Source organism: Prionailurus bengalensis, chromosome E2 (genome assembly GCF_016509475.1).
Source record: "Prionailurus bengalensis isolate Pbe53 chromosome E2, Fcat_Pben_1.1_paternal_pri, whole genome shotgun sequence".
NCBI lineage: Eukaryota > Metazoa > Chordata > Mammalia > Carnivora > Felidae > Prionailurus > Prionailurus bengalensis.
In genome coordinates, this window is record NC_057352.1 from 30,678,108 (window position 1) to 30,694,503 (window position 16,396).

General features: G+C 41.9%; 1 protein-coding gene across 4 annotated transcripts in view; it reads right to left on the minus strand.

The window, feature by feature from the left end:
• Positions 1-3,908: 3,908 nt before the first annotated feature.
• The window catches only part of TOX3 (TOX high mobility group box family member 3), a 107,793-nt gene continuing 95,305 nt past the window's right edge, over positions 3,909-16,396 (minus strand). For 2 of the 4 annotated variants that reach the window (XM_043599194.1, XM_043599193.1), the window contains exons 4-8: positions 15,986-16,255; positions 11,677-11,904; positions 9,726-9,806; positions 5,168-5,857; positions 3,909-4,883 (exon numbers count right to left, since the gene is read on the minus strand). In XM_043599194.1, coding sequence (XP_043455129.1) covers positions 4,830-4,883; positions 5,168-5,857; positions 9,726-9,806; positions 11,677-11,904; positions 15,986-16,255 — 1,323 coding nt within the window. In that variant the 3' untranslated portion in view covers positions 3,909-4,829. Of the gene's footprint in view, positions 5,858-9,725; positions 9,807-11,676; positions 11,905-15,985; positions 16,256-16,396 lie in introns of all 4 variants that reach the window. The other 2 variants (XM_043599196.1, XM_043599195.1) reach the window with 1 other exon arrangement.

The window sequence follows — 16,396 nt, forward strand, 5'->3', positions numbered from 1 at the left end:
CTAACTTCCTTTCTAGAACTTTCTCCTGCTCGCCTCCCCAGAAGCACTGTGTAGCCAGTCTGCTATATTGTCTACTGCTGCTTTGATGGTGCTTGTGATTTCAACATGAATGGCTTTTCCCCTGCTTCCTGTTGTCCGGAGTCATCTCCTTCTACCAGGATAGGACTTCCATCCTGGCCCACTGAAATCCACCCAAACTTCAAGGCACATCTTAAATTTTTTTTTTAATTTTTTTTTTCAACGTTTATTCATTTTTGGGACAGAGAGAGACAGAGCATGAACGGGGGAGGGGCAGAGAGAGAGGGAGACACAGAATCCGAAACAGGCTCCAGGCTCTGAGCCATCAGCCCAGAGCCCGACGCGGGGCTCGAACTCACGGACCGCGAGATCATGACCTGGCTGAAGTCGGACGCTCAACCGACTGCGCCACCCAGGCGCCCCTCAAGGCACATCTTAAACACCGATGATTCCATGCAGCCTTCCCTAACGCCCCTAACCAATTACAATCTCTTCCCTTTCTAAATAAATTTTCAGTTTCTTAGAGTACCAAAAAAAAAAAAAACCCCAAAAAACAAAAATACAATCACCCAGAACAATTTGTTTAGTTTGTTTTGTCTCTTATTGTCATGTTCATATTCTGTCTGCTGGGTACATTTCTCCACCACGATAAAAAAAAAAATTAATTAAAAAAAAAAAAAAAAGCTCCTGATGTTGAAGATGGCTTATTATCTGTTTTTTTTTTTTTAACCTTTACTATGGAAGATTTCAAACATATACAAAGTAAACAGAAGGCCTTGTTTATTTTCCCATCTCCTTTGGGACCCATCACAGTGTTTTGCGTGTAGCAGAAGTAAATTTAAGTAATTAGGGCCGTAGGCAAATGGAGTTGCCTGTCTGCATATCTAACTCCATGTTTCGTGGGTGGTTAAGCTTTTCCTCCAACACACTGGCACACACAAACCCATCACACCTGTAGGATCCTAAGCAGCATGGTGGGTTAAGCCGTTCACGGACTTTAAAATTCAGGGATAGTGTTTATCCCTAAGTTTACTTCAGATGGTCAGCAAAACTAACTATATTTGAGGGGGGTGAGAAGAAAATTCTATCAAGGAATATTTTCTAAGAGGATTCTAATCTGGTTGTGAATCTGTGCGGTTTTCCTACCAAGGCACATTTCTTCTAAATGTGCACTGCTTCATGGGTAACTGACAAATAGGAGGGCTCTGTAAACATACTAGAATCATGGCTCTTCTTTACCTTGCATCATTAGCTGGCACAAATCCTGAGGTCTTCTCCTTCCAAAACCTCAACCTTAGACTTGTGAGTCTATAATTTTAGACAGACTTGTTTTTTTTTTAAACTTGTGTCTACTTAGCCCATTAATTTCTGCTCTGTGTGTGTGTGTATGTGTGTGTGTGTCTGCGTGAGCAATGAAATCCTTACAGCGAACCAGAATTCTAGAGTGATAGATTACGCGCCCATGCTGTGTCATATCCAATTAACTCAGATTGACAGTACACTGCATTATTCTGTTAGTGCATGGAAGATCAATAAATATGGGGAAAATCCACCGCGGCGCCCCACTTTCCCATCCGATTCTAGTAGATCGGCGGCGGATCCTGCCACTGTGATGTGTGTGCCACAGCCCAGGCAGGCAGGTGGTATACAGACACCATTCAAACTTGGCCTATTCAATCTCAACGCCTCTAACTCGCCATTCATGCATAGCAAAACACCATCTGGTCCTATTTTGCCTCCAGCAATCACAGCTGACCAAAAACGATAATAACAGCTGTTGCAAAACAAAAGCCAAACAAAGGGGGTGGGGGGGGGTTGGTGGAAGGAAAGGTTAGATTGAAGTCCAGTGCTGAAAAATGCTCCATGAAGTGAGTTACGGGAAAGAAACCATTCAGATGTCTGAAACCCGCTGAATGGACACAGCAGAGGAGTTCTACTTAAGCTTGAGATATTAATCCATCTGTCTAGAACGCCTTCAAACCTCCGTCAGGTGGTAATAAATTGCAAAAATTATGCTGCACGAAGGCATTTAAGCTTTTGTTCTTTGAGTTGGGAACTAATGACCCCCGTGTCAGCTAAAAATGAAAACTCCTTATGTTCCTCCATCATACAGCAGTACAGGTTAATGCAAAAAAAGGGAATGTATTCAGCTAGAGTAACAAAACAACGCACACCGGGCAGGGGGAGTGAAAAGGTGTGCGCGGTAGAGGCGGGGGCGGGGTGCGGAGGGGCCTCCTTCACGTCTCGAGACCGCTTAAGAGGGAAGGCAGTTAGACCGTTTAGAAATCCCACTAATCAGATACCACATTTCTCATGTCTATTTTTCATTACCCTGATTTATTTCTGACCTGTAACAACAACAACAACAAAAGTACAGCAAGTACTTACTGACTTCTCAGGAATAGGAACCAGTCACATGTATACATTGAAATACACGTTGATTCATAATATGCCTTAGTGAATTCTGAGAAAAATAATCTGGTGACAAGGTTGGAGAATTCTTTTCATGATTCAAGCCTTTTGACATTTTAAACATACAGTTTTGCCTGATGATTAATTTTCTTAAACTGTCGTAATTAAGCTATTTTTTTTTGCCTTGAAATTGACCGTCAGTGGCTTAGCAGCATTTAATCAAATGTGATAAAACCCAAGATTTACAAAATCATTTAATAGATGTTACAACACCTGCTTCTAACTGCAAACAGTTGAAAACAGACTTCGCTTGCAATTAAGTCTTATCACTAGTGACATTTTTTTCCCAAGCAATACTTCATGGGTTTTCAAAATGACAATGACAGAACTAATACACAATTACTGTCACATGTAGTTTAGCAATTAATTTTGAAGACGTTTGTCTAAAGGTTTCACAACAGAATATAAAATGGTTCTTATTGTTATGTAATGTTAGTTTCAATTCACAGAAAATCTCTTACCATCAGCTCTCCTTCTGATGGGTCCGAGGCAAGCAGATCATTTCTTTGTGGAACACAATTGCCTCCTTGTAGATGTGATTAGGCATCATTCTAAGACTGTTTGAACACTGATACCTGTCAACTAATACATCTTATGAAAAGCTTCAATTTAGACATAAATTTTTCTACAGCAAGAAATCTATAAATTTATAATTAGAATCTCTTGCTGTTCAATATTTGTACATAATACAGAGTATGAGAGGACTATGAAATATTGAAAGCTGAATTCATTATTCATAGCCCACAACATACAGTAAATATTCTTTGAAAATACAACAACAACTTTGAGGAATCCATATTCCATTATGTCTGAATGTCTTGTGCACGGGAGCTACGGACACCCTGCTCACACCCTCATGTTTTCCAGATTAGGATTCTGGTCAGGGCTGACACTTGCTGTTTTTAATTTTCATTTTATCATAAACAGTTTAAGACTGTTGCCAGTGGTAATTTGCAATTTTTATCAAGACCTCTTCATTATAGCTTCTGACAGGACAGATGCTGTAATTAATCATGCAAGACAACTGGGGATAGTGGTCACACTGTTCTCAAAGAGGAGCCACTACAGAGCAAGAAAAGGGGGGAAGAAATGAGCACTGAAATAATGATTTTGGCTTAAGAATCAGCATTCGCCATCCCTCTTACCAGCAGTACCAACACACTGCCGGCAAGTTCTGGCCCCAAAGACAAGACAATTGCTTTTTCCTCTATACTTACCTGTCCCTTGCATCTTAACAAAAGGATCGTTAAAAAAAATAGTTTCCATTTTTTAAGAGGTCCTGGGTGTGGGCCACGCAACCCGAATTCTCGGCACTGAGCATCCTATTTCCGACTGCAAACAGAGTATGATGCGTTGGCTCAAGAAAAGTTGGTATGTGGCCTGTTTTCCCATCGCATACGTATTCAAGGAACCGAAAGTGAAATTTGACATATCATTTTATTTGAAAAGTGAACATTTTCCTGGTTGTTGCATCAAAATACAGTCCACAGTTTTTACTGAAATGTGTTTATTCTATAGCAAGATAAAAGCATTTTTTGTTTTAGTTAAGCAAAATACAAACAACTTAATCGCTGCTATCATAACTCATAAAAAAGTATAAAACAGCATAAAAACACAATAAGCAACGTAGCAATGAATGGTTTATGTCACCAGTGTTTACGTTAAAGCCTCATGTATGAAAACTTTACAACACATGATATGAAAACTTACAACTTTGAAAGAAAATATTTACATTGATTATTCAGATGTGGTGCGCCTTTTAAATATTCTACCGGTATTACATCATAATAAAAACTCTTGCATTTTTTTTTAAATCTTAACTTTTGTAATAACTGTTTTCATTTAAGTGCATTTCCCTTTTAAAAATACAGTGTTTTTATTTTCGAAACTTGTCACTCAAAACACAGAATATAATATTCACATTCTTTTCTTCTAATTGGGATGAACATAATGGGCTAACAGTGGCCATAGATATCGTTACAACATATACTGTGGTTTGATTTGGAGAAGTCATGGGTTAAAAAAGTGGAAATAAGTCAATAATTGAATCTAATCACTTGTATTTTTTTTTTTTTCTGGAGAGATTTAGGAAAAAAAAATAAGAGCTTTGGCAAAAGTCTGTGATTTACATTATTTTTTTTTTCATGACAAAAAAATGCCATCAACTATTCACGTCATACAAATGTTTGTATGAAACTGGATCTTCCTATGTCAGGTAATTACCACTGTGCTTTTTATTTTTAGGGCTCCGGAAGTTCAAATAGCCTGGAAGTGCGGTTTATTCACTTCTGGAGAAATAAGGCCGTTTTCTATGACTCAGAGAGGCCAGTTTAGAGTCCTCAGTACGTCCCAGGATTCATTAAACGGTTTGATTCACATATTGTAGGTATAGCCTGAATAAATAAAAAAGGCATCACATAAAAGAGCACAGCTTTTCTTGTTTAAAAACAAAGTGATTTACAGTCAGCTAGAAGGTGATACTCGGCTACACTGTGTTCTTATTGCCTATCTAATAGACACTTGAGAGGACCATGTGATCTGTGACACGTTTCTGCATAACCGACCGCAACTTACAAGCTTCGGCCGCGTTCGGGTTACCCTCCTCCGCCACTCGCCTCCGCGCGCGCGTGCGCCAAGCCGGGCGCGCCTGCCGCGGGCGCCTTCAGAAAATACTGACCTGGGACAACACCGGAGTCTGTGGCTGGGACTGTATCTGTGACTGGTGCTGCTGAGAGGCTGGCTGCGGGCTCCCGATGGCGGGGATGGGGGACGTCATCTGGGAGGTGACCGGGGAGGGCTGCCGAGGAGAGGGCTGAGGCGGGTGCTGCATGTGCTGCTGCAGCTGCTGCAGCTGGAGCTGCTGCTGGAGCTGCTGCTGCAGCTGCTGCTGGCTGAGCTGCTGCTGCAGGTGCTGCTGCTGCTGCTGCAGGTGCTGCTGCAGGTGGTGCTGGAAATGCTGCTGCTGCATCTGCTGCTGGAGCTGCTGCTGCATTTGGTGCTGCTGGAGCTGCTGCTGCTGCCTCTGCAGGTGCTGCTGCTGGGTTTGCACGGAAGGGCTCCCCTGGGCGGAGGACGCCGAGCCCACCAGGGTCGTCCCCATGGAGCTTATCAGCGGGGCCCCAATGTTCGAGGGCATGTTGGCGGCGATGGTGACCGACGTGACGATCTGGTTCATGGGGAGTCTCATGGTTAGGGGTTTGGGGGCGATGGACCTGGGGAGCGACTGCTGGAGAGTCTGAGGTGAGGCTGATACGGTCCCGTGCTGCGACAGCGGAGGGTTGAGAAGGAGCGAGGATGTCAGATTGGTGGACGCCAGGGTCTGCTGGACGGAGCGAATGGTCTGGGCTTCTGCGGATTCGGCAGCAGCCTGCATTTGGGGGGAGAAAATCCCCAGATATTAAAATACCCAAGTATTTAAAATATTCAGCTGTTTTTTTTAAGTATTGTAAATTGATTAAAAAAAACATGACCACCATTTTTCTTCTCTGGACTCCATTTTCCTGTCCTTTGACTTTTCAGCTCCTCCCCCCCCCCCCCCCCAAGGTAGAGTGAAATTCCTTACCCCTTGAATCGGGCTGGCCTTGTACCCTCCTAGGCAGCTGCCATCACCATGTGCCTGACAAGGGGCACAGGGCCCAGTCACCACTCAAAAGCCAGCCAGTCGGCCAACTGCCTTGTCCGAGAACAAGCCCCAGCCAGGTCCAACCCCCATGCGGACTGCAGACCAATGAGCAGGACTGTGGATCCTGACGAGTCAGGCCTAGATTGAAGAACCAGCCAGTTCACTGGCGCCCTCTGAGACACATGCTTGTCTTTTCAAGTCACTGGGCTTTGTGGCTGGGTGTTACACAGCACAAGGTAGCAAAAGATAACTGATACACATGTTCAAGAAACAACACTTCCAGCAGTGAAGCCTGAGCTAGCCCTCATCACTATGACTCATACTGAAAAGACAATAGACTGCCGGGGAGTTCAAATTGTGCCCCACTACTTGGCAGCTTCATGACTCTGGGCAAGTTAATTCACCCACCTGTTCCTCAGTTTCCTTACCTATAAAACGGGGTGTTATGGTATTTACCTTAAGTAGAGGTTGTGAGAATTAAATTAATTCCTATGTTGTCAAGCATTTACAATAGCGTGTGGCACAGGGGACGCCTTTAGTAAATGTTAGCTATTTTTTATTAATTAACAATTATTACCAGAAAACTACTACTAGAAAATGTCAAAGCTCTACACTTCTAGGCAGTGTATGACAATGCTCACTTGAATATAGGAGGACTGTCGCTGAATTCCTTAGAGATACTAAATGCAAGTATTTTATGGCTTAAGAGATGTTTTAGTTTACCCAATATCTTCAAAGATTTCCAGAATTTATCACAGGAGTCCTAGGTCAGGGGAGAACGTTCAACACTCGGGTGTCTGAATAATCTGTCATAAGATAAACAACTGATCTGATCTGAGGCTCAACACGGAGAGAGGCTATTACATTTTGCACTAAAAATACGTAATCACCTCCACAAAGATAAATTCTTTTACTAATGTAACCGTGACTGAAGTGATCGCTCTTACTGGCTATTTTCTTCTCTTGTTCTTCACAAAATTAGGTGTTTTGGGAAGGGGAGAGTGGGAGCACCTTGGAGGCATCAAGCTGGCATCCACTCTTCAATGATACTGAATGTTTACTTCCAGCTTTTTATTACTCCCATTTATAAACTCTACGAGTAGAAGGATCTTATGAGTGGTGATCTTATGTTGACAGTCACTCAATGGAGGAGAGGCCATTGTTGATGGATTACGTTTGAACACATCATCATGGCGAAACACCAGCTATGGGTGGACAGCTCTCCGATTTTTTACGGAAGCTTGGTGGGTTACATGCCTACTGGAGGTTCACGTTCTAAAGTCCTCAGGTAAGAAGAAGCCTGCAAAGACTCATTAATCATCTTTAAAAAACTATGAAATCACCCATAAGGTAGAATACACACAGTGTTCTACATATAAACAGGAAAACAATTCTTATATATTCTAATATTTAAAAATCACCCAGCTAGTCTTAAGAATGAAACTGCAAGGGAAGTCTATATTTAGACCCCTGGCCAATCACACCAGTGTGCCTTTAAGACACCACCGTACTGGTGAAGAGAAATGGGTGGGCGAGTGGAAAGAGTTCTTGCTTGCCTGCCAGGTTTACTCCCTGTGTTTTAATATTAAGCTTCTATTAACTTTTGTTGGTTGGTTACCACGCCCCTTTAAATTGTGGATTCCAAAATGGAACTGATACTTCAGATGTGGTCTAATCACCATGCTGTACAATTAGATACTATTTCCTGTGAGATCATCACATTAGAAGCTATTTTACACTTTTGGTTCGGACTGAAATTATTCTGAACTTCTACTTCACGGACTATTTTAGGTACCTGCCAGGATTCTGAATATAAATTAAGGATGCTCTCAAACTGCACTAACTTAGTGAAAAACAAAAACAAAAACAAAAACCCAAAATACCCCAAACAAACACTGCTTTATATTTATTCTTTTTAAATTCCATCCTGTTGGTCTGGGGGACTCACTAAGCTTTATTCTGACATACTTCTGAATCGTGACTCTAGTCCCCGATGTATAACTTTTATGGTATCCCTTCCACATCAGTCACAGACTCGATGAGCCCAATCATGGTTGCTATTTTCTGGATGTCTTTGGAGATACTGCCTCTTGGCTGAAATCCATGTGTGGTCAATTATTCATGCTCTAATACACAAAGATCACCTATGCCTGCTTCTGGGTAAATGAATGAATAAATGATCCACTTAGGAAGTACATGTGCACTGCTCCTCTAGCCGGGTCACTCTATCTAATTAGCCAACTATACCTCCATTCTTAACATCAGTAGCCTACACATTCAGCTGTGTTCTGCCAGTAGGCAAATCTGAGTCCAGAACTGGTACGTCTTTTAATGTGTGTCTTCCAGTGTCTCAGAAAAAGGTCTCACTATTGACCTTGTGAATGTTTGTATTCTCTTTCTAATGACGCGGAAGTTGTCCTAACAGCGGATGGCTAAACAAGGGGGACCCCTCTTGATCTGATTTGAGCTGCTGCTGCTGGTGGATCTTAATATAAAGAAGAAACAACTCAGGGGAAGAAGAGAAAAAAGGAATGAAGCCCTTTTTAAATTTTTTTTAAAGTTTATTTTGAGAGAGAGAGAAAAAGCGAGCCAGCAGGGGAGGGGCAGAGAGAGACGAGGAGAGAGAATCCCAGGCAGGCTCTGCAGCCTGACACGGGGCTCGAACTCACGAACCTCAAGATCATCACCTGAGCGAAACCCAAGAGCTGGACCCTTAACCGACTGAGCCACCCAGGTGCCCCGGAAGTAGCCCCTTTTGAAATGGCTTTGCCAACAACACCCACCATGCCCTGCAGCCTCGTGTGGTACTTCTGGCAACAAGCATGACAATGGAAATGAATCCCTGATTGCCAGACGAAATATATCAAGAGCAAAAACATTAGTTCAAATTATTCTCCCCAAAGCCTCTCAAAATTCTTGAGAGGCTAAAGACAAGGTTAATTAAATGTTAAAATATAACGTAATAGCTCACACTCCTTTTGGATCAAGGTAATAATAATCCAGACTGACATTTGCTTTGGGATACTGGTGCATTTTATAATACATCAGGGCCCATTTGCTCCTCTATGTAAAATACATATACATGTCCTTTTTTTTTTTTTTAAGTATTTGGAGCCTAATTTTATTTTAAAAAGTCGTGAGGTTTATTTATGTATATGATGTGGGACAGTTTGGTCAAATTGCAACATCCCCTAGGACAATAACAGAAGCACTCGAGAATTTATGATAGGATGTCCCAAACCGCCTGGCCAAAATACCGCCCAGTTTAAATGGAGGACATGGACACCAATCCCAGTCCCTGACAAAAAGCAAAAATGAGAGGCTATTCGAGATCGGTCTTTAATTTTTGTGTTTTGTTAAACAGTCTCAACACACATAAAGTGAAGCTTCTGGAAACAATGGAGATGCAGCGGTTTAACTGAACTCCTATTTTTCATACCATCATTGAGGTAATCTCCAATGGGAACAAATAAGCTAATGAATTGTTCAAGACGCCTTTTTTTTTTTTTTTTTTTTTTGCCAACTGTTAAGGGGAGCTGCCTGTATGTGTTCAGTGCACTGGGCTGTTTTCGACACTGTAACTCAGAGACTGGCCGTTCCTGCACGGGTTTACCTTAGAAACGAGGCTGGCCCTGTACGCAGCCAAGGCCTTCAGGTATTCTTTTTTGGCAGCTTCCGTTTTCCTTTTATAAACCTATTAAAAGACACAATTAGCATCACCGTTAGCCTACAAATTCTCAGCCATAAAAGAACGGCTGCACAAATTGGGTCACAACGTAACTCACAGAGAAAGCTGGTTTCGGTGGCTTTGGTTTTTAAACGTGAAAACACACACACACACACACACACACACACACACACGAAAACAAAACCCTGCCATCCTCACAGGAGCACAATTTGGATGTTTACGATGATAAATGAGAAAGAAAGATTTCAGGTTGTGGCCTAGATGCCTTGAGAAAGCCAGCTGAGGGCCTCGCATTAAGGCAGCGGATGGGGTATAGCAAAAAGAGCAAAATTTGCTACCCATCGTTCAAATTACAGGAAATCACGAGTTTCTCCATCAGTGTCTTCTCTCGCCCTGACACACGTCTAACCTGCACCAAGTAAGAAGATTAAAATGGATGGAACTGGAGAGTGTGATGCTAAGTGAAATAAGCCATACAGAGAAAGACAGATACCATATGGTTTCACTCTTACGTGGATCCTGAGAAACTTAGCAGAAACCCATGGGGGAGGGGAAGGGAAAAAAAAATGAGGTTAGAGTGGGAGAGAGCCAAAGCATAAGAGAGTCTTAAAAACTGAGAACAAACTGAGGGTTGATGGGGGGCTGGGAAGGAGAGAAGGGTGGGTGATGGGCATTGAAGAGGGCATCTTTTGGGATGAGCATTGGGTGTTGTATGGAAACCAATTTGACAATAAATTTCATATATTAAAAAAAAAATACCACCAACAACAGGTAGGTACGGTGTGCGAAGACGTAAGAGAAAAAGATGGAACTAGCACAGTTTTCTTCTGAAGGAAAAAAACAAAAAACAACGCAGAATTAGTTAAAAGGTGGTAAATTTCCATTAGTGAGGCCAACGAGTTACATAAACAAATCCCATGATTTGCTCTTCCTTTTCTTAACAGTATCTGACGGTAGTGTGTTAGACCCAAGTGCAACTGCCTTTTTCTCCAGAGGTAAAAGACGCAGCAGCTTTGGCAGTCCCTGAGGATTACATTTCTGGGACAGAAAATCAGTGCGCCACATACAACAATAAGCTCACCGCAAATGGGCAAATTCTATAGCTGCACCATCCCAGAGTAACCAGCGAGTAGGAATGAGGTCATGATTCGTAAAAGAAAACTCGAGGCCTTGGCACTCCTCATTCCCGAAATGGTTATTCCATTTTATTCCCAAGGGAGGTCTGGTCATCTGAGCACACATAACGTGAAATCCCATTAATGGTCACTGGAGTTTCATGCGAGGTGCATGAAACTCCCCTTTGTGTGGAGGAGCCTCAAGGGAAGCATAGAAGGTGAGGCCCCAAAGGAAGTATCTCCCACTGGCTTGGTAATCTCTCAATACATCTCATACAGCCAAGCTTTCAAATGAACTTGGAATAAAATTTTGAATGCCCGGGGACAGTACTGAGACTCGCAGAGGCGGCTTCAAAGTTTGGAAACCCACCGGGACCGCACAAAGGTTCGGGAAGATGATCAGAGAAAAGGCAAGCGGGATGGTCCTGATCGGTTTGTAGTGCCCTTTCTGAACCAAGGGGGCAAATACCACATTATCTAACGTGAAACGATGATCATCAAAAGTTTATGCTTGCAGGATATTGCGTGAATTTCCCCCATTTCTCCACTGAATGGGTTCCCAACATGAACCCTTAAGGGGGACCGAGAAATCCATATACCTGGGGAGCAGCTTAGATTTACACAACTGCGTCTCTAAATTCCACAGCTTAGAAAGGCCTTCATAGGAAACAGTCGTATTAAGCGAACATTCACTCAGAGAAGATGTAAGAAGTACTCTGGTAACTTCTTGATTTTATGGTCACGATGGATCTCTGCCTCACCTGCTTTTGTTCTTCTCCAAGGCTGTCCCACATAGACGCAACGATTTTCGAGACCTCTCCAAAGGTTGCATTGGGGTTTTGACCTTTAATTGCGGCCTGTGTGTCTCTGAAAAACAGGGCATATGCTGACACTGGCTTCTGGGGCTCATTGGGATCTTTCTTTTTCTTTTTCTTTGGAGTCTTGGGCTTCTTGCCAGAATCTGGAGCAGCTCTTTTCTCTCCAATGGCCTGCAAAGCAGGAAGAAAATTCAGTGCCTAGAATGTACTCGCAGAGAAGGCAGCAAGACCTAACCAGATCCACAACTGTTCTTTTAAGGTTTTGTTAAGCAGATTCATCAACGGATGAATCACCGGCAAAAGCAGGGGAGGGGTAAGTTTTCTTAGAGTTAACCGGACAGCAGAGATTAGCATTTAGAACATTGATTAATGAGACCCAGAAGTATCTTCAATACATTCACAACATATGCTCTAAATAGCAATTATGAGTAATGAAAAACAGAACATTATACCAGGCAATGAAGTGTGTGCATATGTGTGTGTGTGTATGTGTGTGTGCATTACATGTGTACGCATAAAATATTTTACATTTTCAGAGGTCTTAGAAGTAAATCTAAATAATAATTCAGGACGTGGATCATATTCAGATATTTGAAATGAGGTCCCTTGCCATAGTCACCTGCCATATATATGATCAGTCTGAATCGATTTTTTGAAGCTTCAAGTTTTATCTTACCAGAATGTTACTTGGCTAATGGGTCTCCAGAAACGCCAGTGGAAAGTAGCTACAATCCCTAAGCTTGCACAATAAAAGAAAGGTCGTCTTTATTTCTTTAAGCAATTAAAACTTTCTGAAGAATAGGATAATAAGAAACATAAAAAAATGTCAAAAGTCCTTTAACTGGAGATAGAAAGGAAATTGGTATTCTTCACTGAACTAAAAACCAGTATGAGGGCAATAAATGATACTTAAAATCACCCAGGCTACAAAGAAGACTGATAAGAAAAGAGTTATGATATATGGTGACTAACTCTGCCCAGAAGAATCCTGCCATAGAGACAGTAAATACTTTACACATACTTCTCATACAAACTCTCTGAGATCAAAACCACAGACATGACATGGATATAGCTCCCTACATTGATATACCAAAGAGCTCCAGAGTCACCTGCTACTACCATTATCTAACGTCAGTGATCGTAAAATATCCTTATCAGAGAAGCAGGAGAAAAGATACATCAGCCTTGTTTCATCCCCCTAGATTATAATAGGACTATACTGAAGATCATTTTGCCGTTAACTTCACCAAGAATGCTGAAATGTTTGACAAGACCAGTTTTAAAAGCCAGTCGTGGGGAAGATCAACAGAGATAGACTCAAGTTGCTGACAGATTGGCTTTTAATGGCCTTGAGTCTTGAATCCTAAATTCAAATTTTCCGAGAGTATCATTACTTTCTGCATGACAGTCATTTGGAACGTAATCCAATTACTGAAATTCTCAGGGAGGAAACTGATTAGTGCCTTGTTTCTGAGCGCTCTGGACCCTCAATGTGTTGGGGTATCACAAGTCCACTTCTCGGTGGGGCTATTACACATGCTACTTGAGTGGTAACAACATCCATACTTCATACAAGTAGTTACCCACTTCAGAGGCTGGTAAGCCACATCTCACCTCTTCTCCAAAATGCCATCTTTCATAACTCCCACAATGAATGCAATAATTTTCAAGAATCTTTTTTCTTTTTTAAATTCTCAGAATCAATGCGACTTGTTTAATTCTAGTTAATGAATCTGAACTTATCGTAAGCCTGTCAGATGCCTTTCGGTTAGAGCTTCAGTGGGAGCCAAGTTTTCCTTCAGTGAAAAAATACTGCTTTGGCCCCAAGGAAAAAAATATATACATATACCACAGATTTTTCTAATTGAGTCCAACAACTATATTTGTTTCTTGGAAGAAAACCTGGCACAGTTTGCAGCAATAATGCCCTGACCAGTGGCAAGGTGAAAGTGATTTCCAGGGCAACCTTTCCCAAAGAGCTCAATCTCCCTTCCTGTAAAGTAGCATTCAAATGTTGACAACCTTTGATATCTTCCTTGGATAACCATGACGTGCCCTAAACATCATTACCTTTTAAGAATAAACCTGAAATGCAGAATCTTGCAGTTTAAATAAAATCTTAGAATTAATTCTCCTACAGGAACCTGCATGTGATTGACTGAAGAGGGTTGGGAAAGGTGGGGAAACAGTTTTCCTCAAAAGAGACACAATCAATGATAATTTTAATCTTTCTTTCTCGGCTCAGTTGCTTAAAGGAGAACAAATTGGATTCCTTGCCTTTACACGAAACCTAGACTCTTGCTTAAAATGGAGTAAGCTAGGAGTCACAGATAAGGTTCTCCTTAGCCATGACAATTTCAGTGTGGTACAAAAGTGAGTATCAGATCAGTGGAAATGTGAGTGAAATGAAAGGAATCCATCTGAATTGTGTTATGGCCAGTTGTAACCTAGCCATGCCTTATTCACATCCCTGTTTCTCACGTCACCTTACGAAAGTTCTTTTGAGTGTGAGCAGAGACTGGTCATCCATGCACCCAATCTGTGTCCAGTAGGGTGCTAACATATCCAGTGGGGTGCTAAGATGTCAGGACAGATCGAACCCTCCTTTAAATCCCTGCAATAGATTCTAACCTCGCTTCCCTCTTCCTTCATCACTCTCTACCTTCTCTAGCTCTTCTTTTTCCATTTGCTACTTAAAAATAAAAATAAATGATGCTCAGGGCTCCTTATGCACTCTGAGAAATCCTGATTACTTCCACGTCTTCCTATCTACGTGTGATGGTCCCCAAATCGGTCGTTCTCCCTCCAATGAACTGAGTTCTAGCTCAAATGTGGGTGCATCAAATTCAACCCATACCCTGCCAAACTCTCATCTTCTCCATGGGAGAAAAAGTAACATTCTTCTTTCTCTGGGCTGATTCTCTCATTTGCCGATATCCATGCTAACTCTCGTATTAAAACCCCATTTATCTTTTATTCCTTCAAACCCCAGCGGATCACCAAAACTTTATGATTCTCCCTCTTATATGTCTCACGGATCTAGTACCTCCTGTCCATTCCTTCCTTTGCTAAAAGGAAACACTTCATGACAAAAAGATCTTCTGATTAGTTTCCTTTCCTCCCGTCCCTCCCTTTGTAACGCATTCTGTATACAGCCAAAGCCATCTTTCTAAAGCATAAAGTTGCTTCTGCTATTCCTCTATGCAAATCATTAATCAGCTCTCAACGACCTGCAGGAGAAAGGCTTCCACATTTCAGCTACTGCTTTCTTCAATTCCTATGTCTTTCCTCCCCATATCAAACTGTTCACGACACTCATAAATTGACATGTACTTCCATTGCTCCTTCGACCAGAATGCTGGCCTCTCTCTTCTGCCTCACAAACTTTTATGTATCCTCTTAGACCTAATTCAAATATCACCTTCTCAATAAAGTCTTCCTCAAATCACTCTCCCAAGCAGAATCGATTACAATCTTAGCACACCAGATACATCAATTATACCACTAATCACATCTGGAGCTAGTTTTAAGCATTGCTTTTCGTCCCCAGTGGGGAGCCCCAGAGGTAGTAATTCTCTTATAAATCTTTATGTCACCAGAACCAAGTACAAGGCAAAGCACAGAGTAGGTTTACAACACATAATGAATAAAGAATGAGTAATTGTGTATCTTGGACAAGTGACTTTAATGAAACAGAATACCTTTCTAGGCATTTATAAAAGTTCCACCTGCAACTAAGTTTTTATTTCAACCCATGCATATTTGAGCATCACTCTCCATGACAAAAGCAGAGATGTGCAACAATTAGAACTTACTAAGTGATAAACATCATCCAAGGTGCAAGGTTCCCCAATGTGACAGTGGCTCAGCCAACTAACTGGATGAAACTTATCCACATGGACATTAACTTAGAACCAGAGCACTTTAGTATAGAATTCCTGGGGAATCTAGTATAAGCCTTCCCTTCTGCAGACCGGGAAAATCATGCCTACATGAGTTAAGTGACATGTTCGATGCCTTACAATCAGTGGGAGAAGCCAGATCTCCCAATTTCCAGCAGAATATACTTTTCACAAAAAAAAAAAAAAAATGAATAAGTAAAAGAGGGGGAAAAAAATCGAACCATCATAAAGTTAAATGCTAGCCAAATCCACGAAGAGAAGGCAGGAACTACCATGAATGAAATTCAAAGACACAGCATGAGATGATTCGAAATTCTTGGGTATGTGACACACTAAGGCAGTCAACTTACTCTGTTGGATTCATCAGCATCCTCTTCATTGATGGAGCTGGAAGGGGAGGGTGTCGCTGATTTGCTCGCTGGAGGTGAAGGAGACGTGTGAGGCATATTGGCGCCTCCCAAATTTAACCCCAACTGGGCGCTGAGCTGAGACTGGTTGATGGTGGTGAGCTGAGTGGGAGGCATGATCCCAGAGCGAGCAGCATCAGTCATGTGGACAATGGACCTCATGATCAAGGAGTGATCCTGACGGTACTGGGGCACTTGCGTGTGGCTCTGGTCCTAAAAAGGCAACAGACAACGAGGAGGTGAGCTCTCCGTTTTCCCAAATGTCAACAAGCTGAAAATGTTAGCAGTTCCTTAGACAGGTCTGACCTATTCCGGGATGATGGTCCCTATTCATTCATTAACTAGAAGGACTCT